At 32.6% G+C, this 23,799-nt stretch overlaps 2 protein-coding genes and 1 long non-coding RNA gene across 7 annotated transcripts in view; 1 reads left to right on the top strand and 2 right to left on the bottom strand.

The window, feature by feature from the left end:
- The window catches only part of LOC127699106 (uncharacterized), a 197,993-nt gene that overhangs the window by 5,398 nt on the left and 168,796 nt on the right, over nt 1-23,799 (bottom strand). Inside the window, exon 17 of one of the 5 annotated variants that reach the window (XR_007981085.1) lies at nt 22,275-22,292. The exons of 3 other annotated variants lie outside the window; for them this stretch is intronic. The gene's annotated coding sequence lies outside the window, so the exon portion shown is untranslated. Of the gene's footprint in view, nt 1-22,274; nt 22,293-22,828; nt 22,898-23,799 lie in introns of those variants that run through there. One more of the 5 variants, XR_007981079.1, reaches the window with a different exon arrangement.
- Nucleotides 458-23,503, top strand: LOC127699167 (uncharacterized). Its single transcript, XR_007981116.1, has 2 exons — nt 458-592; nt 22,505-23,503. It is a non-coding gene; the product is annotated as an uncharacterized LOC127699167 (long non-coding RNA).
- The window catches only part of LOC127699115 (fermitin family homolog 2-like), a 41,937-nt gene continuing 25,226 nt past the window's right edge, over nt 7,089-23,799 (bottom strand). Inside the window, exons 8-13 of the mRNA XM_052202856.1 lie at nt 20,791-20,990; nt 20,037-20,161; nt 13,954-14,060; nt 12,664-12,885; nt 10,849-10,995; nt 7,089-9,010 (exon numbers count right to left, since the gene is read on the bottom strand). Of these exons, the coding sequence (XP_052058816.1) occupies nt 8,720-9,010; nt 10,849-10,995; nt 12,664-12,885; nt 13,954-14,060; nt 20,037-20,161; nt 20,791-20,990 (1,092 nt within the window). The 3' untranslated portion in view covers nt 7,089-8,719. The remainder of the gene's footprint in view (nt 9,011-10,848; nt 10,996-12,663; nt 12,886-13,953; nt 14,061-20,036; nt 20,162-20,790; nt 20,991-23,799) is intronic.

Raw genomic sequence — 23,799 nt, 5'->3', positions numbered from 1 at the left:
ACTATTGGGTTTTTTTATATCTCAACCCTAAGGTTAACTTCACTTGAGGGAATTTCAACAATTTCATAAAATAAACTGTTGACACAGAGATATGTCTAGCCTGTCTGACAATCTGATAGACAGCAACATTGCTTATTAATTCAGTCGCTGGACCATGATCTTGTGGGCAGGGCCTAAAAATGGTCAACAAACTGAGATGTACAGAGAGTAATGTAACTTTATACAAAATAATGTTGTAAGTAGTTTCTATCAATCTAATTTTTAAGCAGAAAACTTTACATTGAAAATTGCTAATTAGTTCAATATCCATGGACCATGTCCAAGTGGGCAGGGCCTCAAAACAGTCATCATAATGATATGTACTGATAGTAATTAATGTGACTTCATGCAAAATATCATTGATCTATCACTAGTAGTTCCTATCAAACTGACTTGAGCAGAAAACTTAACATTAAATAAAATGCTCCGCTGGTCACAGCTTGATACGACCGCAGAGGTCGAACACTGAACAGTTGGGGCAAGTATGGACACAACATTCAAGCTTGATACAGCACTGAATTTGGATTGTGATTAAATATTTGACACAGCATAGGTTTCTGACCCAGAATGAATGTGGTCTAAGAACTTAACAATTTTTAATTTACCTATTCAAACCATATCATTATTATTTGCTTTTATATATAAATGAGAAATAACCAATTTAAAATGGAAAATTTTAAAGAAAAAAAAAGGAAAAAAAATCCCTCCCCCAAATTTTTTGAACCCCCTTATGATTCATCACCCCCAAACTCAATCCCAGCCTTCCCTTTGTGGTATGGTACCTTGCAGTACAATTTCAGAGAGATCCATACACTTGAACACAAGTTATTGTCTGGAAACTAGAACAAGAGTGCACACGCTGAAATGTCTCGCCTTCTTTACTAATCATTGATATTATGTTGATAATCCTAAATATAAAGCTTAATTACAACTGTCAAATAAACTTAACATTAACCAAGAAAACTAAACATTGACCAATGAACCATGAAAATGAGGTCAAGGTCAGATGAACCATGCCAGGCAGACATGTACAATGTACAGTTAACAATTCTTCCATATAACAAATATAGTTGACCTATTGCTAATAGTTTAAGAAAAACAGACCAAAACACAAAAACTTAACACTGAGCAATGAACCGTGAAAATGAGGTCAAGGTCATATAAAACTTGCGCGACTGACATATAGATCATAAAATATTTCCATACACCAAATATAGTTGACCTATTGCATATAGTAATAGAAAAAAAGACCAAAACTCAAAAACTTAACTTTGACCACTGAACCATGAAAACGAGGTCAAGGTCAGATGACACCTGCCAGCTAGACATGTACACCTTACAATCATTCCATACACCAAATATAGTAGACCTATTGCATACAGTATAAGAAAAACAGACCAAAACACAAAACCTTTACTATAACCACTGAACCATGAAAATGAGGTCAAGGTCAGATGACACCTGCCAGTTGGACATGTACACCTTACAGTCCTTCCATACACCGAATATACTAGACCTATTGCTTATAGTATCTGAGATATGGACTTGACCACCAAAACTTAACCTTGTTCACTGATCCATGAAATGAGGTCGAGGTCAAGTGAAAACTGTCTGACGGGCATGAGGACCTTGCAAGGTACGCACTTACCAAATATAGTTATCCTACTACTTATAATAAGAGAGAATTTAACATTACAAAAAATGTTAACTTTTTTTTCAAGTAGTCACTGAACCATGAAAATGAGGTCAAGGACATTGGACATGTGACTGACGGAAACTTCGTAACATGAGGCATCCATATACAAAGTATGAAGCATCCAGGTCTTCCACCTTCTAAAATATAAAGCTTTTAAGAAGTTAGCTAACGCCGCCGCCGCCACCGCCGCCGCCGCCGCCAGATCACTATCCCTATGTCGAGCTTTCTGCGACAAAAGTCGCAGGCTCGACAAAAATGCGTATTTTTGGTCCCTTTTTGGCCCCTGATTCCAAAACGTTTTGGGCAATTACCCCCAAACTCAATTCCAGCTTTCCCTTTGTGATATGGAACCTTGCAGTTCAATTTCAGAAAGATCCATACACTTACACACAAGTTATTCCTGAAACTAGAAAAATGCTTGTTTTTTTGCCCCTTTATGGCCCCTTATTCCTAAAATTTTGAGGCAATTACCCCCAAAATCAATCCCCGCCTTCCCTTCGTGGTATGGTACCTTGCAGAACAATTTCAGAGAGATCCATACACTTGAACACAAGTTATTGTCTGGAAACTAGAAAAATGCTTATTTTTGGCCCCTTATTCCTAAATGTTTTGAGGTATGTCCAGTGCACGATGTAGTGACGATATCGCCGATATTGTTATCTCCGTTCATGATTTTATACCTGCTCGCAACATTGTCTAAATCGACCCCTTTCCTGTCTACATCGTTGTCATCGCCAACATCGTGACGACATCGTCTACATCATCCCCCTTTCCTGTCTACATCGTTGACATCGCCGACATCGTGATGTTGACAACATCGTGACGACATCGTCTACATCGTCTCCCTTTCCAGTCTACATCGTTGACATCGCCGACATCGTGATGTTGACAACATCATGACGACATCGTCTACATCGTCCCCCTTTCCTGTCTACATCGTTGACATCGCCGACATCGTGACGACATCGTCTACATCGTCCCCTTTCTTGTCTACATCGTTGACATCGCCGACATTGTGATGTTGACAACATCGTGACGACATCGTCATCATCGTTTTTCTTGCTGTCTACATCGTTGAAATCGCCGTCATCGCGATGTTGACAACATCGTGACGACATCGTTTACATCGTCCCCCTTCTCTGTCAACATCGTTGACATTGCCGACATCGCGAAGTTGACAACATTGTTACAACATCGTCTACATCGTCCTACTTGCTGTCTACATTTTTGACAAGGCCGATATTACTGTGTTAGTTATACGATACACTCATTTTACGTTTCATAATTGACATTGTACGACTTCGTATTTTGTCTAATTAGTTTATGAAACTACAACTCTAGACCCATCTTTTTTCGCAATGTCGGCAATGCCAACCATGCAGAGACAAGATGATGAAAGGATATCGACAAAGTAGTACAACACCATGTCGACATCGTTGTATTCAAAATTAACAATGTAAATACGAGTAATGTGTTAGCGATATCTGCAATGTCAACGATGTAGACAAGAGTATGAAACGATATCAACAACGTTGTACAATATCGTGTCAACATTGTCTACCTCGCGATATCGTCAATGTCAACGATGTAGATAGGAGTATGAAACGATATCAACAACGTTGTACAATATCTGTCGACATTGTCTACTTTGAGATTTCGTCAATGTCAACGATGTAGACAATAGTATGAAACTATATCGACAACGTTGTACAATATCGTGTCGACATTGTCTACTTTGCGATATCATTAATGTCAACGATGTAGACAAGAGTATGAATCGATATCGACAACGTTGTACAATATTGTGTCGACATTGTCTACTTTGCGATGTTGACAATATCGGTACTACTTTGTACACTGGACATGAATGAATGTTTTGGGCAATTACCCCCAAACTCAATTCCAGCTTTCCCTTTGTGATATGGAACCTTGCAGTACAATTTCAGAAAGATCCATACACTTACACACAAGTTATTGTCATGAAACTAGAAAAATGCTTGTTTTTTGCCCCTTTTTTGGCCCTAATTCCTAAAATTTGGAGGCAATTACCCCCAAAATCAATCCCAGCATTCCCTTTGTGATATGGAACCTTGTGGTACAATGTCAGAGAGATCCCTACACTAACACACAAGTTATGTCTGGAAGTTACAAAAATGCTTATTTTTGGCCCCTTATTCCTTAACTGTTGGTACCATAACCCCCAAAATCAAGCCCAACCTTCCTTTTGTGGTATTGAACCTTATGGTAAAATTTCATAGAGATCCATTCACTTAAACTAAAGTTAGAGTGAGAAAACCAATGTGTCTTCGGACGACGACGACGACGTATACCAATATAGGACAGCAAATTTTTTTTGCGGTTGTATAAAAATGCTTATTAATTGAAAGTGGCTGGACCATGTCTAAGGGGACAGGGCCTAAAAATAGTATTCAAACTGATATGAACTGATAGATATGTAACTTCATATAATATATGTCTTTTTATTTTTGGCCATGGCGTTGTCAGTTTGTTTTGGATCTATGAGTTTGACTGTCCCTCTGGTATCTTTCGTCCCTCTTTCATACAAAATATCATTGATCTATCACAAGTAGATCCTATCAAACTAACTTAAGCAGAAAACTTAACATTGAAATTGCTAATTTATTCAAAGTCACTGGACCATGTCTAAGGGGCAGGGCCTCAAACTGGTTGTCAAACTGATATGTACTGATAGTAATGCAACTTGATATTAAATATCAATGATCTATCACAAGTAGTTCCTATCAAACTAACTTAAGCAGAAAACTTAACAATTGATGCTGAAAAGCAATCCCCATGTCTTGCTTTCTGTCATTTTTATCCCAGGCAAGACAAAAAATCCTTCAATGTCATAATATTTTATTTCCTTCAATCAACTGAATGTAAATTTTTAAATGCATAATGAAGGTAGACAAATTAAGCCATAAGGAAGTTCTGCTACATACAGTGCATGAACAATAATTGATCAGAAGTAAAAAAGCTATAATGAGATCTGAACATAAATTGTATAAAAGTTTTATATGATAATGAACATACAGATCTGTATACTTTATATATAATGCTGATATATACAAAATACCCCCCATAAATTACACCCATCAACATTTCTGGTCCATTCCTGAAAATATCCAGATATAACATTTTAATGTTTCTGATCCATTCCTATAAGATATCTGGAGATTTCATTATCTACTGGGTTATTTCTTTAAACTATATGTAAAGGAACAAAGGAAATCATGTTGACTCTGATCTTTGTTTACAAAAAAATTCTGCAACTACAGGAGAGTTCAAGTTCATCTGTTCGATACTCAACTCCATTTGCTGAAATAACTTGATTCTTAGATGTAGTTTGTTTGGCTTATCATTGAACTAAACATGTAATGAAATATTCTATATTAAATCCATTCCAGAACATAATGGAATGTTGATAGGTGTATACTTTCAACACAATTTATTATGAACTCTGATTATATGTTTCAGTTGTAAGTTTTCAGTTTATTTTTGTTTGTAGTACTTTGTACATAAGTTGCAATTAATCTGGGTGAAAATGGTAATGTAACTGATAGTTCTATAAAGAACTTGACCACCAAGAAAGGTATGACTTACTGATTCCTGAATATCAGAAGCTAGAAATGTTTAGTTAATTAAGCTAGATAAACTAATGATTTAACCAATGGCTTCACAAAATCCACTGATGCTTCAAGTCAAAAACTAATCATTTGCTTTCCAAAATCCTTTCTAATGCTCTTTAATCAGCTTTAACTTGTATTATATACTTTAATAACTACAAAATGAAGAAGGGCAATGAATTTGAGCTAAAACTTATCTCTGGTTGCAACAAGAATCAACAATATACCGGTATATCAATATAAGTTTGGTTTATTTTTATGTTATCACCATTTGATATTTTAAAATGTATATTTATAAAACAAAATCAGACAATAGAAGAAACGGTGATTTTATTTTTTTTATTGGTTGTTGGGTTAATGTTATTAAAATATAGTTACCACCTCCTGTCTCCTTTGAGTTGCAGACCTAAGATCATTTTACAAGTCTCCTCAAAAATATCAAATATTTGTGAATTATGTTACTATGGTTACTAAATGGTAACTTATAACAGAAATAACATGTATGATATTTGCAACAGCAAACTTGTCAAATGAATACATTAAACAAAAATAAATAAATATTCAACAATAACAAAACATTTAATGTTTATACCATGATAAAATGTAAGTCAGCAACTCTCACAGTGTACATGTTATTTGTAAAACCAACTAACATCTGGGAATTAGCTTAAAAAATTAGCAATAATATCTATAATTTGTCAAATGTTTTCTTAAATTGTTTTAAATGCCTACATTGTGCTAAAGCTATTAGCTTATAAATGGACAAAGAAATGTTATTTTTGAGATGAAAGAGAAGAATTCCCAGATTCTCTCATATTCTGCAAATACATTTACTTAATTCCTCATATTCTGCAAATACATTTACTTAATCCCTCATATTCTGCAAATACATTTATTTAATTCCTCATATTCTATAAACAAATTAACCTTGCAGATGTTTTAGTTATAGAATTTTCAGAGATAGTTATTGTGGAGTTTATATTTATATTTAATTGACAAAAAATGCAGTTTTGAAGTGTACATCATTTTGTACCTAAAAATAAATCATTGAAATAGTGAAAATAACTAATTAATGCATTGTTGATACATGTAAAATACATTAATTAATAAAAACCGAAACAGACCTGCGTAGAACCAGTTAGGTTTGTAATAAATTCTGTAAAGTAGGAGAGATTTACAAAAGTTAAAGTCCATTTCCAAATTACCAATTTTATTTTCTATTTTAGAACTTTATGCAAATGGAAACAAGACTTAGGTAAAAAATCTGTACCCTGCCTTAATTTTACAAAGCACAATCCGAACAAGCATGGTGTTTTGTGGGGGGATCGAACATTAAATTTATACTTTGTAGGTGTATTTCACATTTTTAGTAAAATTGGGGTTGCAAAATAGGGGAGTATGTAATGAAAACTTATAAAAAGCTTATGAAACTCAAAACATGATATTAAAGCATGCACTTAACATAAGGTTAATAGGCAGGGATACAGTTTGACCTAGGTGTTATTTCCCTTTGAAAAAAATTCTTAACTTTGAAACAAAGTGGGCAATTGGAAAATGAACATAGAAGCAATTTCACAGGTAAATATATGCACCATTTTGTTTGTCTGTATGATAATTATTTCATTGTTCTGAAGTAATAAGTTTTCCTTTATATTTCAACACTGCTGTACAATAAGGGAGCTACCATTTGATTTTTATGGGGGGGGGGGGGGGGGCTAGGATGAAATTTGAAAAAAAAGGCAGGACAGGAGTTTTGAGTTAAAAAAAAAGGCAGGATGAGCAACTTGGCAAAAAAAAAAAAGGCAGGATGACAATTTATATAAAAAGGCAGGACCGAATAGAGTGAAAAATAAAAAGGCAGGACAGAGATTACAACTAAAAATAAAAAATGCAGGACAAAATTTTTCATCCTAACCCCCCCATAAAAATCAAATGGTAGTAGCTCCCTAATTTGATCAAAAACAAATATTTTGAAGTTATTCTGGCAAACTGTTATAATAAAATTCTGGAACAATTAAGATAGCATGGTTCTATGAGAATCATGTCTTCTTAGTAAAAAAAAAAACAGTTGTTTGCTTTATAACACAAAGTAATTTAATAGAATTCGGGGCAGAATTGCTACAATTTTTTGCCATGACTAGTAAATAACTATCTTAGTCATTCTGACCTTTAAGGATCACAGATTAAATCGAATGAAAGTTGTCTCCCCTTAATATTCTATAAATGGAGATAATTTGTAATAAATTTGTAGTCTCCCTACATATTATTTTATTCATACTGTAAACAATTTCACAGAAAACATTAATTCATATGTACTTTTTCTGGATAAAAATTGTAGGAACTAGTAATGCTGTACAGTGAAATTTAAAAACCAAAGCTGAGAGAAAAAAGGCCAAACACAAGTCAAACACAAAAACAAAAATTATATAAAATATTTATGGTATTTATCTATGGCATGGTATAAGGAACATGTTTTACAATTCAACTTCTATCACAGTACAACATTTAAATCTGTAGTCATCAAGGTCATCTATAGGTCCTGTATCAATGTTAAATGTATTACTTCCTGGTTGGGCAAAGGCTCCAGCAGCATATAAATAAACAGAATTTTTTTTTTTACTCTTTGAAGAATATCCTAAAGAATGTATGTACAGACACTGCAGAGAAGAAATTGGCTGGGTTTTTTTTTGTCTGAGATGAGATCCTGCAAAGATTTGACTACTACATGGGAGCATAAGGAGCAAGATTAATAAAGTAAACATTGTTCACACAAATGTCTCAAAAAATTGTTCTATGGAGTACAGATTCTTGATTCGTATTTTCGTCATTCATTTTTATATTCCAGTTTTTATTCATTTGATATTGTAGTTTTTTATGACATTTTTTGGCAATTGCAATGCCTGGATTAAACAAAAATCCATCCTTGACCTATGATAAAATATAAATAGCTGCTCCTATCTGTGAATATCAGACCACAACACAGGAAGTATAATTAGAACAATGATACACATGTCTATAAATTTCCTGACAATCTGAAAAATATTTTCATTCCAATTTCAGCTAACAAACATCACAACAGTACCTTCTATAAACTCATCTCTACGGCTGCATGCAATATCAGAAATCTTTTACACATTTGATGTGATTTTTTGTATGATAAATAGTGAATAATGATTTATATCTTATATAGTCATTTAAAATAATGTTATTGTCAAATTTTAAAACTTCTAGACCTAACTTCTTAAGTCTTTCCTTTTCCTGAATGCCCTGCATTTTTCCAATATGGCTGAACGACCTTCAACTGAGGCACTAAGGTCATACATTAAAAACTTAACTTTCAATTCCATCCTCCTGTTAATTTTAAGAATAATTCTTCATTTAATGTCTGATTTTTGTCTGAGGATCTCATAGAAAGGAATATATAACCACCAATAAATTCATGAACTGTTTTACAGCTAGCACTCTGCGTTGAAAAGTTTAATGTTTCTTCTTCAAACTCAAGAACTACGTGTCGAATTTCCCAGTTAACCCGCCATGATTTTAAAGTATTGTATCTCCATGTTTTTACCACATCACCAGAACTCATGTCTACTCTCATAATTCTGTTGTATGCTACACCAAGTATTTCCTGAAAAATGAAAGTAAAATTACAGAGTGTAAATGATTATCTACTATCCTGAAACAAAACTTACCGTATTTATTTGTGTATAGTACGCAGTTGTGTATAGGTATGAAAGTTTCATTGGAATCCAGTCAATGGTTTATGAATAAGTTGAGGATTCAAGATCCCTTCTCCCTTGTTTATATGTATCAATAGGCTCATAAAATTTCATTTCAATCTAGTCAATGGTTAAAAAAAAGTTGTCAATTTTTCTCCCTTATATATATGTATCAATATTCTAATATATCTCCAAGTTTCAGCGAAATACAGTCACCAGTTTAGAAAAAGTTGTGTATTCAAGATCCTTTCTTCCTTGTGTATATTTATCAATATTCTCCAAGTTTTACTGAAAACCAGTCACTGGTTTAGGAGCAGTTGCAGATGCAGAGTGCAGATGGATAACAAACCGAAAGACAATGATCAATATCAGCAGGGGTATTGTAAAAGTATATAGAATATGTGTGGATTCTACTTTTCATTTATCACATGTGTGTTCCTTCATATTCAATCACTAGAAATAAATCATATTTCAACCGATACTGAGATTTTAACTTCTGTTTCAAGATTCTGATACTTGCGATCAAATCTTCTGGCCTTGCGGTCATAAAACTTTCGAGAACGATTCTCGTACTCACTCAGAAACCAACCAATCAAAACACTGGATTTAGTGTTTCAAGCACAAATTTTGTACTCCGAGTACTGAGTAAAGTTTTATGACCGAGAGCCCAGTAACAAATTAATTCATGTTTTTTCTAAAAAAAATTTTATAAAACTTTTATATGTTGTATATTACTGTACATGCATTTTTGTTTATGAATCAGAAAATAATCCATCTATGTCATAAGTAATAAACTGCTTCGCTGAGCGCAGCTGGATACGCCCGCAGAGGTCCAACCCTGAACAGTTGGGGCAAAAATGGACACAATATTCAAGCTTGATACAGGTCTGAATTTGGATTGTAATTAAATATTTGACATAAAGGTTTCTGAATAAATGTAGTCAAAGAACTTGAAATTGGTTATATGAATTGAATTTATATTCAATTAAAGATTTCTTGCTGTTGTGCAATACACTATGCTGTTGCGCAATACTTAGTAAATCTGTTGTCAGACTATAAACAAATAAATTTAATAAAATTCTAAAGGGAGCTTACATCAATTGATATAATCAATTCACCAAAGTTTCATAAGAATTGTTGAAACTATTTTTGAGTTATTGTCTGAAAACTGGAAAATCCTCCCTTTCTTAATGAATAAAACCCCACAACTCGGAAATGTAATATCTAAAATTTATAAAATTCTAAAGGGAGCTTACATCAATAGATATCAACAATTCATCAAAGTTTCATAAGAACTGCTGAAAGCATTTTTGAGTTATTGTCCGAAAACTTGAAAATCCCCCCTTTTTTTATGAACAAAACCCCGTAACTTGGAAACGTAAAATCTAAAATTTATAAAAATCAAAAGGGAGCTCATGTCAACAGATATAAACAATTAACCAAAATTTCTTGCAAGTTGGTGAAAGCATTCTTGAGTTATTGTCCGAAAACTGGAAAATCCCCCTTTTTTTAATGAATAAAACCCCATAACTCGGAAACATAAAATCTAAAATTTATAAAAAATAAAAGGGAGCTCACGTCAATAGATATAAACAATTCACCAAAGTTTTATGCAAATTGGTTAAAGCGTTTTTGAGTTAATGTCCGACATGTTGACGACGGACGGACGGACAGACGGACGGACAGACGGACAACGGTAAACCATAATACATCCCGTAAACGGGCGTATAATAAAAATTATACTTACTTCTTTTTTACTGTTCTTTTGTTTAATAACAAAATAAGTAATACCAAAGTCTGGTAAAGCTTGCCATGCTTTTATGTACGCCATCTTGGATTCGATTAAATTTAAATTCTGTACATTTGAATGAGCTTCCATTATTCTTTGTACTAACTGTAAAAGTAAAGTGTTATTATATAATTATTTTTCACTAGATTTATATTATTTTTCTCTAAATGAATATATATGCCTCATTTATGAAATTATTTGCATATTATTATTGTAAAATATCAGCTGTGAGGTCACTATATGGAGCTTTTATGGTGAATGAGTTTCATGTTGTTCCAAGCAGCTGATATTTAACAATATCTGTATAATTCTGGGTCAAATTCATTAATGTCAGGTCAAACAAAATGATGTTTAAATTAAGCCAAAGTAAAATTAATTATGAATAGGTAAATCACATTTGACCTCATAAAGCAGTAATATTGAATTTTGTAAAAAAAACTGACTGACCAAGGTGACCAATAAATATTTCGTAGTAAACATCTATTGATATTTCAGATCATTCAGTTTTTAAAGTTATCATATTTCAGATCATTCGGTTTTTAAAGGTATTAATGAAAACAAAAATCTCAGTTCACCCATATATATAAGTGGACTGGAAAAGATACAAGAAAAGTTTGGTGGTAAACATAGTTTAACAATAAACAGTGTCTGCATCAAGTCAAGCTTTCTAAACTGAGTGAGGTTTTTAAACTTTAATCTCACTATACACATTAGAAAGGAAACATGATAGTATTGTATAACATGACATAGTTTATCTTTTTCTATCATCTTTGTCAATAATATGGTTATCCTCTTGTTCGAATGTGACAATATCAAATAAAAGAATTTAGAACAAATGACATTGGTCTTTATGATTCAGTTCAGATATTATCAGTTCCAAAACAGGAAAAAAAAAAAAAGATATTAGAGAGAAATTCTTCATTTTAACTGTATTTTGAGTTTTTAGCTGGCTTTTTCGATTATTGACATGATGAAATGTTTTTAAGCAAACATGTCTTATACCATTTAAAGTATTTGAGAAACCTGTATAAAAAAAAACAACCCAGACTTGTGCACGCTTTTTTGTGATATGGTTATCAACATTTGTTTTTTGTTTTGTTTGCATTTGTTCAAGTAATATGCAATAAGTAAAGTTCAATGTTTAAATGTTTAAAAGACCAACAATACCTTTATAAAAACAAACATAAATACTGAAATTAGGGGCTAAAACCATTATACACTATGTGAATTTCGCCAAAAAATTTAGAGACAATATCATTCAAATACTAAATTTTTGTCTGATCTAAATAACATAAAAGACCATTAAATGACTATGCGGTATGGGTTTTACACATTGTTGAAGGCTGTACAGTGACCTATAGTTTTAATGCCCGTGTCATTTGGTCTCTTGTGGAGAGTTGTCTCATTGGCAATCATACCACAGCTTTATATTTTTTGCAGGCATGCAAAATTCTATGGATAACAACATGAAGTGATTCTTTTCCCAGTTCCATAAACTTTAAAAGAAAATTCTGCATTTTGCTTTCCTTCACACCTTTAAATGACGGTACAATCATGAAAAAAAATCTATCATTTTTTTTTATACTTTAACTTTTGATTTCTTTAGTAGTGTTAAACAAACCCAACTGTTGAATGAAATAAAACAATTCTTTGACATGATCAGTGAAACCTTGATTCAAAAACTTCAAACAAAAAAATCAAAGTTGCCTCAAAACATCAATATTTAATCAAATTTTGAAATTAAATAAATCTGCAAAAATTTATATCTCTTACAGTTTTATTTTTTATCCTTTTATGGTATCTAGGAGCGACAAAGTCTTCAGCGTTTACATTGACATCAAACTGTAGCTGTACTGGAGCTGGTGTCTGCGATGGCTGTTGTCGACTTAGTAAAGTCTTTATAGATTCTACTTCTGTTACATATGAACTGTCAGCCATTGTCTTCCCCTGAGATGCTAGTTTACAAGCTGCCATCCACTTGCAGTATTGCTCCTCCTGTAAAAAGAAATGGACATTGTTGATAGATGTGGGGTTAATGCCAATGAGACATTAACTTGTGGATAGAAGGAGAGGTGTCTATACAATATGTCCAGTTCTAAATCGTCCAGTCTATAAAAACTGTGGGTTTATTTTATCCCACTTATTTATAATATAAAATAGAAGACACAACTATGATTTTTTTAATGAACTTTAATAACAAAACTTATGTCAAATGACTTTGACGGTTATTGATATATACATCCAGTGGCAAATATTTCAAGCATTATGAGGATATAAAACAACTTAAAGAATAAATAAAAGTAGTAGTTCTGCAAAGAGGAGTGTGGTTTACCAATAGATTACCTAAGCTGTATTTGACAAAACCTTTCTGAATTTTGAGTCCTAAATGCTCTTCAACTTTGTACTTTATGTGGCCTTTTAACTTTTTTTGATTCGAGTGTCACTGATGAGTCTTTTTGTCAATTTTGGTTACAACTTACATTGGGGAAAGAAGTTATTTTGGTTATTGGCAGAAATTCTACTTTCACCATGTCACCTAAATAACCCTGAAAAGATTGCTGCAAGGGTTCTGTGGTATGCATAGAGCTTAGCACACTAAACAAATGAGGTAGCAGATTTTTAAATTCCAATTCCAACCAAAGGAGTTAAGTATCATTAATGAATGTTTTCTGACTTTTTGAAGTTAACAGCCTAGTGTTTCTAAAAGACAACCAGTTTTTGAATTATTTTTTGTTGTCTTTTTTTTTCGAGTGTTATAAGTATGTTCTTTAATTTAATAGAAGTAAAATCTATTGTGTTCGTTATCATTAATAACTAATCAAGAAATCTTACTAGGAAAATACCATTAATTCTTCACACTAATGTTTGGAACTGAATTATTACTTACACTGTCAAACCTTAGCCATATTTCTGACATGCCATCCTATGTGACTTATATAACTTACACTGTCAAACCTTAGCCATATTTCTGACATGCCATCCTATGTGACTTATATAACTTACACTGTCAAACCTTAGCCATATTTCTGACATGCCATCATATGTGACTTATTTATAACTTACACTGTCAAACCTTAGCCATATTTCTGACATGCCATCTGAACCAGGTACAAATAATTTAATTCCATACTTCTGAGATGCCAGGTTTAGATCTGGATGAGCTTCACATCCTACAAAATAAATCGTAAAATAAAATCAATTTGTTATATGTAAATTATGTACAAAAATATTAAGGATCATATTCATTAAAAAATGTCCTTAAGGCGTTGGGGATTTTATACGCTTTCAAACTGCACTTTCAAATTTTCTGATTTAATCTGCATGATTTGTGGGTAGGAGATAATAAATCCTTCCACTTTTTCCTGTAACAGGGATTTATATTCTAAACAGATTTTTAATCAAGATAACCAACTACATTAAAATATTTACTGTGTACCTTTCTTTAGGTTTAAATATAGCAATAAGTACTTATTTCCACTTTTATGAGAGTAAAAGATGTCTGAACTCATATCATATCTGTTATATGAGTATAATTTCATACTTTACAAACATAAAATACAAGTAGGCGTTACAGTCATTTATCAAAGCAAATTATAACAATTATTTGGTTTTTTTAGTCACAGTTCATCAAATGAAATAAAAGTACTTTCTGCTAATTTTTTTTTCAAAATGCATGTAACTAATATGGTATTTATCTATCATTATATAATCACAAGTACATCAAAGAAGTGTACTCATATGCTGGTATTACAGAAAAGTACATGTAATTAAATAGTTTTTATCTGTCATTAGTTATAATATTACAAAGGGTACCAGAAAGACATATTTACTTTCTATTGTTATTGGTAATTGAGGAAAGTATGTGTAATTAAGTAATTTTTAACTTTCAGTATGTATAATATTAGGAATAGTACTAGAAAGACATATTTATCTTCTATTCTTATTGGTATTGGAGGAAAGTACATGTAATTAAGTAATTTTTATCTATAAATAGTTATAATATCAGAAAGTGCATGAGAAATACATATTTACCTTCTTTTGTTTTTGGAATTTGAGGAAAGTACATGTAATTAAGTAAATTTATTTTATCTATCATTACTTATATCACAAAGTGCACGAAAAAAGACGAAAAAAGATATATCTACCTTCTTTTGTTTTTGGAATTTGAGGAAAGTTTATGTAATTAAGTAATTTATATCTATCATTAGTTACAATATTACAAAGTGTACCAGAAAGACATATTTTCCTTCTATTGGTATTTGGTATTTGAGGAAAGTACATGTAATTAAACACTTGACAAGGAGCGTAATGTGAGGTATGACAAATCGGAGGCAATTGAAACCATCATGTGTCAGTTTATTGTTATTTTAACAGGATCAACGTAAAATTTGATATCATAATTAAACATTGTATGAAGGTATACAACAATGCTGAACTCAATCTTTTCCTGTTTATATCCGACATGTATCAATGGTGCACTTAGATTGACCTTTTTATATCCACTAGTAAATATGACTTGTATTATAATAACAGACTTCTTGTTATTGCAGAACTTAATTTTACGTCCTTTCTATAGACATTTAAATGTTTAATACTCAAATCCACATTAAAAAATAAATTGACAAAACAGGTGATGCAAATTTGTCATTGTTATACGGTCAAAGATCATTAGTTACAAAAAATACAGAACTCAAAGGTAAATTCAATAAAATGCTTCGCTGGGCGCAGCTTGATACGACCGCAGAGGTCGAACCCTGAACAGTTGGGGCAAGTATGGACACAACATTCAAGCTTGATACAGCTCTGAATTTGGATTGTGATTAAATATTTGACACAGCATAGGTTCTGACACAGAAAGAATGTGGTCTAAGAACTTCAATTTTTTTAATTTACCTATTATGGTCCAATGTCCAAAATCAAAATACATGGTTAGATTCAGCATATCAAAGAACCCCATATATTCAATTTTTGTTGAAATCAAACAAAGTTTAATTTTGGACCCCAACTTGAACAAACTTGAAAACTGGTCCCATAATCAAAAATCTAAACACATGTTTAGATTCAGCATATCAAAGTACCCCAAGAATTCAATTTTTGTTAAAATCAAACTAAGTTTAATTTTGGACCCTTTGGACCTTAATGTAGACCAATTTAAAAAACGGGACCCAAAATTAAAAATCTAAAAACACGGTTAGATTTGGCATATCAAAGAACCTCAATAATTCAATTTTTGATGAAATCAAACAAAGTTTAATTTTGGACCCTTTTGACCTCAATATGAACCAATTTGATAGCGGGCCCACAAAATAAAAAATCTAAATACATGGTAAGATTCAGCATATCAAAGAACCCCATATATTCTATTTTTGTTGAAATCAAACAAAGTTTAATTTTGGACCCCAATTTGGACCAACTTGAAAACTGGGCCAAAAATCTAAAATCTAAATACATGTTTAGATTCAGCATATCAAAGAACCCCATATATTCAATTTTTGTTGAAATCAAACAAAGTTTAATTTTGGACCCCAACTTGGACCAACTTGAAAACTGGTCCCATAATAAAAAATCTAAACACATGTTTAGATTCAGCATATCAAAGAACCCCAAAAATTCAATTTTTGTTAAAATCAAACTAAGTTTAATTTTGGACCCTTTAGACCTTAATGTAGACCAATTTAAAAAACGGGACCCAAAATTAAAAATCTAAATACACGGCTAGATTTGGCATATCAAAGAACCCCAATAATTAAATTTTTGATGAAATCAAACAAAGTTTAATTTTGGACCCTTTTGACCTCAATATGAACCAATTTGATAGCGGGCCCACAAATAAAAAATCTAAATACATGGTAAGATTCAGCATATCAAAGAACCCCATATATTCAATTTTTGTTGAAATCAAACAAAGTTTAATTTTGGACCCCAATTTGGACCAACTTGAAAACTGGGCCAAAAATCTAAAAACATGTTTAGATTCAGCATATCAAAGAACCCCATATATTCAATTTTTGTTGAAATCAAACAAAGTTTAATTTTGAACCCCAACTTGGACCAACTTGAAAACTGGGCCCATAATCATAAATCTAAACACATGTTTAGATTCAGCATATCAAAGAACCCCAAGAATTCAATTTTTGTTAAAATCAAACTAAGTTTAATTTTGGACCCTTTGGACCTTATTGTAGACCAATTTAAAAACGGGACCCAAAATTAAAAATCTAAATACACGGTTGGATTTGGCATATCAAAGAACCCCAATAATTCAATTTTTGATGAAATCAAACAAAGTTCAATTTTGGATCCTTTTGACCTCAGTATGAACCAATTTGATAGCGGGTCCACAAATAAAAAATCGAAATACATGGTTAGATTCAGCATATCAAAGAACCCCAAGAATTCAATTTTTGATGAAATCAAACAAAGTTTAATTTTGGACCCTTTTGACCTCAATGTGGACAAAGTTGATAACGGGGCCCAAAAATCAAAAATCTAAATACATGGTTAGATTCAGCATATCAAAGAACCCCATATATTCAATTTTTGTTGAAATCAAACAAAGTTTAATTTTGGACCCCGATTTGGACCAACTTGAAAACTGGGCCCATAATCAAAAATCTAAATACATGTTTAGATTCAGCATATCAAAGTACCCTAAAAATTCAATTTTTGTTAAAATCAAACTAAGTTTAATTTTGGACCCTTTTGACCTTAATGTAGACCAATTTGAAAACGGAACCAAAAATTAAGAATCTAAATACACGGTTAGATTCGGCATATCAAAGAACCCCAATAATTCAATTTTTGATGAAATCAAACAAAGTTAAATTTTGGACCCTTTGGACCTCAATGTGGACCAATTTAAAAACGGGGCCAAAAATCCAAAAACTTAATACACGGTTAGATTCAGCATATTAAAGAACCCCAAGAATTCAAGAATAAAACCCCATTGAAATTGATCAAGAAATAAGCAATTTATACGAAGTATCTTCTTTTGCACAATACTGTGCAATTGAATATTTCTTGCTATTGTGCAATACTGTACAATTGACAATTTCTTGCTATTGTGCAATATTGTGCTATTGGATATTTCTTGCTATTGCGCAATACTGTGCAATTGAAGATTTCTTGCTATTGCGCAATACTGTGCAATTGAAGATTTCTTGCTATTGTGCAATACTGTGCAATTGAAAATTTCTTGCTATTGCACAATACTTATTAGATAATAATTTACACATCCTGTTTGGTGTGTATCTCCTACCATATCATTATTATTTGCTTTTAAATATTAATCAGAAATAACCAACTTAAAATGGAAAATTTTAAAAGAAAAAAAAAAGGAAAAAAAAAAAAAAAAAGAAAAAAAAAAAAATCCCCCCCCCCCAATTTTTTGAATCCCCTTATGATTCATCACCCCCAAACTCAATCCCAGCCTTCCCTTTGTGGTATGGTACCTTGCAGTACAATTTCAGAGAGATCCATACACTTGAACACAAGTTATTGTCTGGAAACTAGAAAAATGCTTATTTTTGGCCCCTTTTTGGCCCCCAATTCCTAAACGTTTCGGGCAATTACCCCCAAACTCAATTCCAGCTTTCCCTTTGTGATATGGAACCTTGTAGTACAATTTCAGAAATATCCAAACACTTACACACAAGTAATTGTCATGAAACTAGAAAAATGCTTGTTTTTTGCCCCTTTTTTGGCCCCTAATTCCTAAAATTTTGGGGCAATTACCCCCAAAATCAATTACAGCCTTCCCTTTGTGATATGGAACCTTGTGGTACAATGTCAGAGAGATCCATACACTTACACACAAGTTATTGTCTGGAAGTTACAAAAATGCTTATTTTTGGCCCCTAATTCCTTAACTGTTGGTACCATAACCCCCAAAATCAATCCCAACCTTCCTTTCGTGGTATTGAACCTTATGGTAAAATTTCATGGAGATCCATTCACTTAAACTAAAGTTAGAGTGCGAAAACCAATGTGTCTTCGGACGACGCCGGACGACGCCAGACAACGACGACGACGACGACGACGCCGCCAACGTCATACCAATATACGACCAAAAAATTTTCAATTTTTGCGGTCGTATAAAAATTGGAAAGTCCATAAAACCAGACCAAAATCAAATGTTCAACCAACAAAACGAATGGAAAACAACTGTCATATTCCATTACTTGGTACAGGCAATTTCCAAAAAAAAAAAGGGTTAAACCTGGTTTTATAGCTAGCATAACCTTCCACTTGTATGACAGTTGTTTTATGTCTGTTATATTGATAAAACTTTATTGTCTTTTGCCCTATCTTTAAATGTTACTTTGTCATATCCTTAAATGTTTTTTGTCCTTGAAGTGTTTTTTGTCATATCCTTCAATGTTTTTTTGTTAAATCCTTGTCTTTCGTCAAATCCTGTCTTTCGTCATCTCCTTATGACTTTTTTCATATCCTTAAATGTTTTTTGTAATTTTAAATTTGGTGTTGTTGACAAATCTTAGATATTTTTGGTTCAATTAATTCACAACTAGACGCAAGACAACTTTAAAAGTTTGCCATTTTGTATAGACACCTGTTGTATGTTGGAGGCTGTATGTTGCCAGCTTAATGTCTTTTGGTTATTTGTGTCAAGTTAATGTCTCATTAACATATACACCACATTTCCTTTTATTCATAATTACTAGCCACAGATTATCACATAATCTAAGCCTGAGGTACTAAAATTACAATTTGAGATCAGTCCTTTTGTTAATCCGTTTCTTCAAATGATCGATAGAGTGTTGTTTGCTTAACATCCAGAGGTAAATATTTCATGCATATTCATATGCAAATAAATGCAAATATAATGGTAATATGCATTTTACATTGATTTCCAAAGCAGAAATACTGTTAGTTTTATACAAGGATAGCTGAGGGGCTCCAGTAGGGTATCCCCCTTAGATCACAAGGTCATGTTAAAACTTTGCCTCAGGCCACTAGGTCACTTTTAAGCAAACTATTGAGTTCTAAACAGATCTGAATCTCTGTTTTAAGCATTTTTAAAAGTTAAAAGGTTACATGATCGCCCGCTAAACCCCCTAAAGGTTGCAGGTGGAATACGACCATGTTAGAGCCACAGCTGAACAGTGGTAGCTATAACAGTATCCTACCTTTTATATTGACTTTCATGGCAGGTGTACCATTAGAATCTTCCTCTGTTTTATAGAAGGCTATGTGAGTATCCTTACATCTACAAAACGCTTTTTTATAACTCTTCAAAGTTAATTTCTTTGGTCTGAAATGAAAATTTTTCATATTAACAATAGTAATGCAAACTAGCATTATTGAAATTATCCATCTGCTTGGACTTTTTGTTTTGTTTACATGTTATAGTTTTTTTCCTCTACAATCTTCTGTTTCTACCAAACAAACTTTAACTGCATGAGAGTCAGTTTTATTGATATGATGTCCGTCATGTGCCCTTTTTCATTTTTTTTCTTAAGATTTTTTAAATTTGTAAATCTGAGTGGATTTACTACTTTGTTTTACTAACTGTAAATTCAGAAATTAATGCATGCATTTATTATGGCTAATCACTGAATACTGGTAAAAATGGTGAGATCTAATTAATGGGATTGCACACATTTTGAGATTGAAAATCCCCTAAAACTAAGAATGCGAGTTTTAATTGTGAACATGATACTGTCACATTTTTCACAAATCTAAAAACATCACACTTATTTCTGAATTTGCAGTAATTTTTGTTATTGTTGGAAATTTGGAATGATAAATACATATATATTTTATTACTATTTTTATGCAAGTTTCTTTTGTGACTATAAATGTGCAATTTTTTTTTGTAGGATTTTTTTGCTTTGGACATTTCCAACAATACAGTTTTTTAACAAAATTCATTAAGCTTACTTAAAATATCTGACACATCCACTGAGTTCTGGAATGGAGGTAATATCTCCAGCTGATGATAACACTGTACTGTCTAATGATTCCTCTAAATTTGTTAAATCAGCATCAATGTCATCATTTGGTAGATGGTTGGACATCGTAGAAGAATCCATCATGGACTCACTAGGCTGTGGCTGCCCAGCCTGCATCTGGACCTGAAGCTGTAATATTAAAGAACAACGATTCTTACATTTGGTATTTAGTGTATATTTAAAATTTTAAAGATTTAAGGGCTGTACCATTAAAGAGAAGGCACTTTGAAAATAGGGGAACCACCTATAGATGCAAATTAAAATTTCACTCACATTTCAACTATGCAAAAACAAAGTTGATACCCACCCATAGTTGTGATTTGTAAGTGCCTTCCAAATCATTTTCGCTCATACTTTATTTCGCATTAGTTCGATGCAATTTATTTTCACGATCCTCTCATTTTCTTAGTATATGTATTCAAGTTTCACACATTCGTGACGATTTAAATTAGTGTAGCTTCATTCTGTTTAATGTTTTTTTTTCAAATTTTAGAAATATACTTCATTTGGTCTCTTGTGGAAAGTTGTCTCATTGGCTATCATACCACATCTTTGTTGTTTTTTTTTTATTTTGTATTTGTTTGATTCCATATCCTTATGTGTTTGGCTTTCCAAAATTTTGGTTCTCAGTATTCCAGATGAAGAAAGTCAAGAAAAGTGCTTTGAAATACAACAAGTTGGCTTTGGCTATATATCAGTTCCTTAAATCATCATATAACCAGATGCTCCGCAGGGCGCAGCTTTATACGACCGCAGAAGTCGAACCCTGAACAGTTGGGGCAAGTATGGACACAACATTCAAGCTTGATACAGCTCTGAATTTGGATTGTGATTAAATAGTTGACACAACATAGGTTTCTGACATTTACCTATTATGGTCCAATATCCAAAATCTAAATACATGGTTAGATTCAGCATATCAAAGAACCCCAAGAATTCAATTTTTGATGAAATCAAATAATGTTCAATTTTGGACCCTTTAGACCTCAATGTGGACCAATTTGATAACTGGGGCCAAATATTAAAAATCTAAATACATGGTTAGATTCAGCATATAGAAGAACCCCATATATTCAATTTTTGTTGAAATGAAACAAAGTTTAATTTTGGACCCCGATTTGGACCAACTTGAAAACTGGGCCCATAATGAAAAATCTAAGTACATGTTTAGATTCAGCATATCAAAGAACCCCAAGAATTCAATTTTTGTTAAAATCAAACTAAGTTTAATTTTGGACCCTTTGGACCTTAATGTAGACCAATTTGAAAACGGGACCAAAAATTAAGAATCTAAATACACGGTTAGATTTGGCATATCAAAGAACCCCAATAATTCAATTTTTGATGAAATCAAACAAAGTTTAATTTTGGACCCTTTTGGACCCTAATTCCTGAACTGTTGGGACCAAAACTCCCAAAATCAATCCCAACCTTCCTTTTGTGGTCATACACCTTGTGTTTAAATTTCTCAGATTTCTATTTACTTTTACTAAAGTTATTGTGCAATAAAATGCTCCGCTGGGGCGCAGCTTGATACGACCGCAGATGTCGAACCCTGAACAGTTGGGACAAGTATGGACACAACATTCAAGCTTGATACAGCACTGAATTTGGATTGTAATTAAATATTAGACACAGCATAGGTTTCTGACACAGAATGAATGTGGTCTAAGAACTTAAAATTTTTTAATTTACCTATTCAAACCATATCATTATTATTTGCTTTTATATATAAATCAGAAATAACCAATTTAAAATGGAAAATTTTAAAGAAAAAAAAGGAAAAAAAAATCCCCCCCCCCCAAATTTTTTGAACCCCCTTATGATTCATCACCCCCAAACTCAATCCCAGCCTTCCCTTTGTGGTATGGTACCTTGCAGTATAATTTCAGAGAGATCCATACACTTGAACACAAGTTATTGTCTGGAAACTAGAAAAATGCTTGTTTTTTGGCCCCTTTTTGGCCCCAAATTCCTAAACGTTTAAGGCAATTACCCCCAAACTCAAACCCAGCTTTCCCTTTGTGATATGAAACCTTGCAGTACAATTTCATAAAGATCCATACACTTACACACAAGTTATTGTCCTGAAACTAGAAAAATGCTTGTTTTTTTTTACCCTTTATGGCCCCTAATTCCTACAATTTGGAGGCAATTACCCCCAAACTCAATCCCAGCATTCCCTTTGTGATATGGAACCTTGAGGTACCATGTCAGAGAGATCCATACAATTACACACAAGTTATTGTCATGAAACTAGAAAAATGCTTGTTTTTTGCCCCTTTTTGGGCCCCTAATTCCTAAAATTTGGAGGCAATTACCCCCAAAATCAATCCCAACATTCCCTTTGTGATATGGAACCTTGTGGTACAATGTCAGAGAGATCAATACACTAACACACAAGTTATGTCTGGAATTTACAAAAATGCTTATTTTTGGCCCCTAATTCCTTAACTGTTGGTACCATTACCCCCAAAACCAATCCCAACCTTCCTCTTGTGGTCATAAACCTTGTGTTAAAATTTCATAGATTTCTATTTACTTATACTAAAGTTATAGTGCGAAAACCAAATGTCTTCGGACGACTACGAAGACGACGACAACGCCAACGTCATACCAATATACGACCAAAAAATTTTTAATTTTTGCGGTCGTATAATAATCAGGGGTTCAAATTAGCGGTGGTCCGAGGTCCGTGACCGTCCACTGTTGCAATCGGACTTTCATTTTGGTTACTAGCCACGCCCGACGGACCTTCGATTTGAAAGAAAATAAAAATTAACTTTGCCGACCTTTTTAACAATTAGTATCGTCATTTCAGAGCCATATTATTATTAAAATTTAGATAATAGAAGGTTACATCCCTGACCTTGCCGCAAGTGATAAAAGTTATTTATAACCTTGTTTTTTCTTGGAAACACAAGGTTATAAATAGTTG

This window comes from Mytilus californianus, unplaced genomic scaffold (assembly GCF_021869535.1).
Source record: "Mytilus californianus isolate M0D057914Y unplaced genomic scaffold, xbMytCali1.0.p SCAF_4, whole genome shotgun sequence".
Taxonomy (NCBI): Eukaryota; Metazoa; Mollusca; class Bivalvia; order Mytilida; family Mytilidae; genus Mytilus; species Mytilus californianus.
Note: the sequence above shows the minus strand (reverse complement) of the source record. Positions and strands in the feature narration are given on the sequence as shown.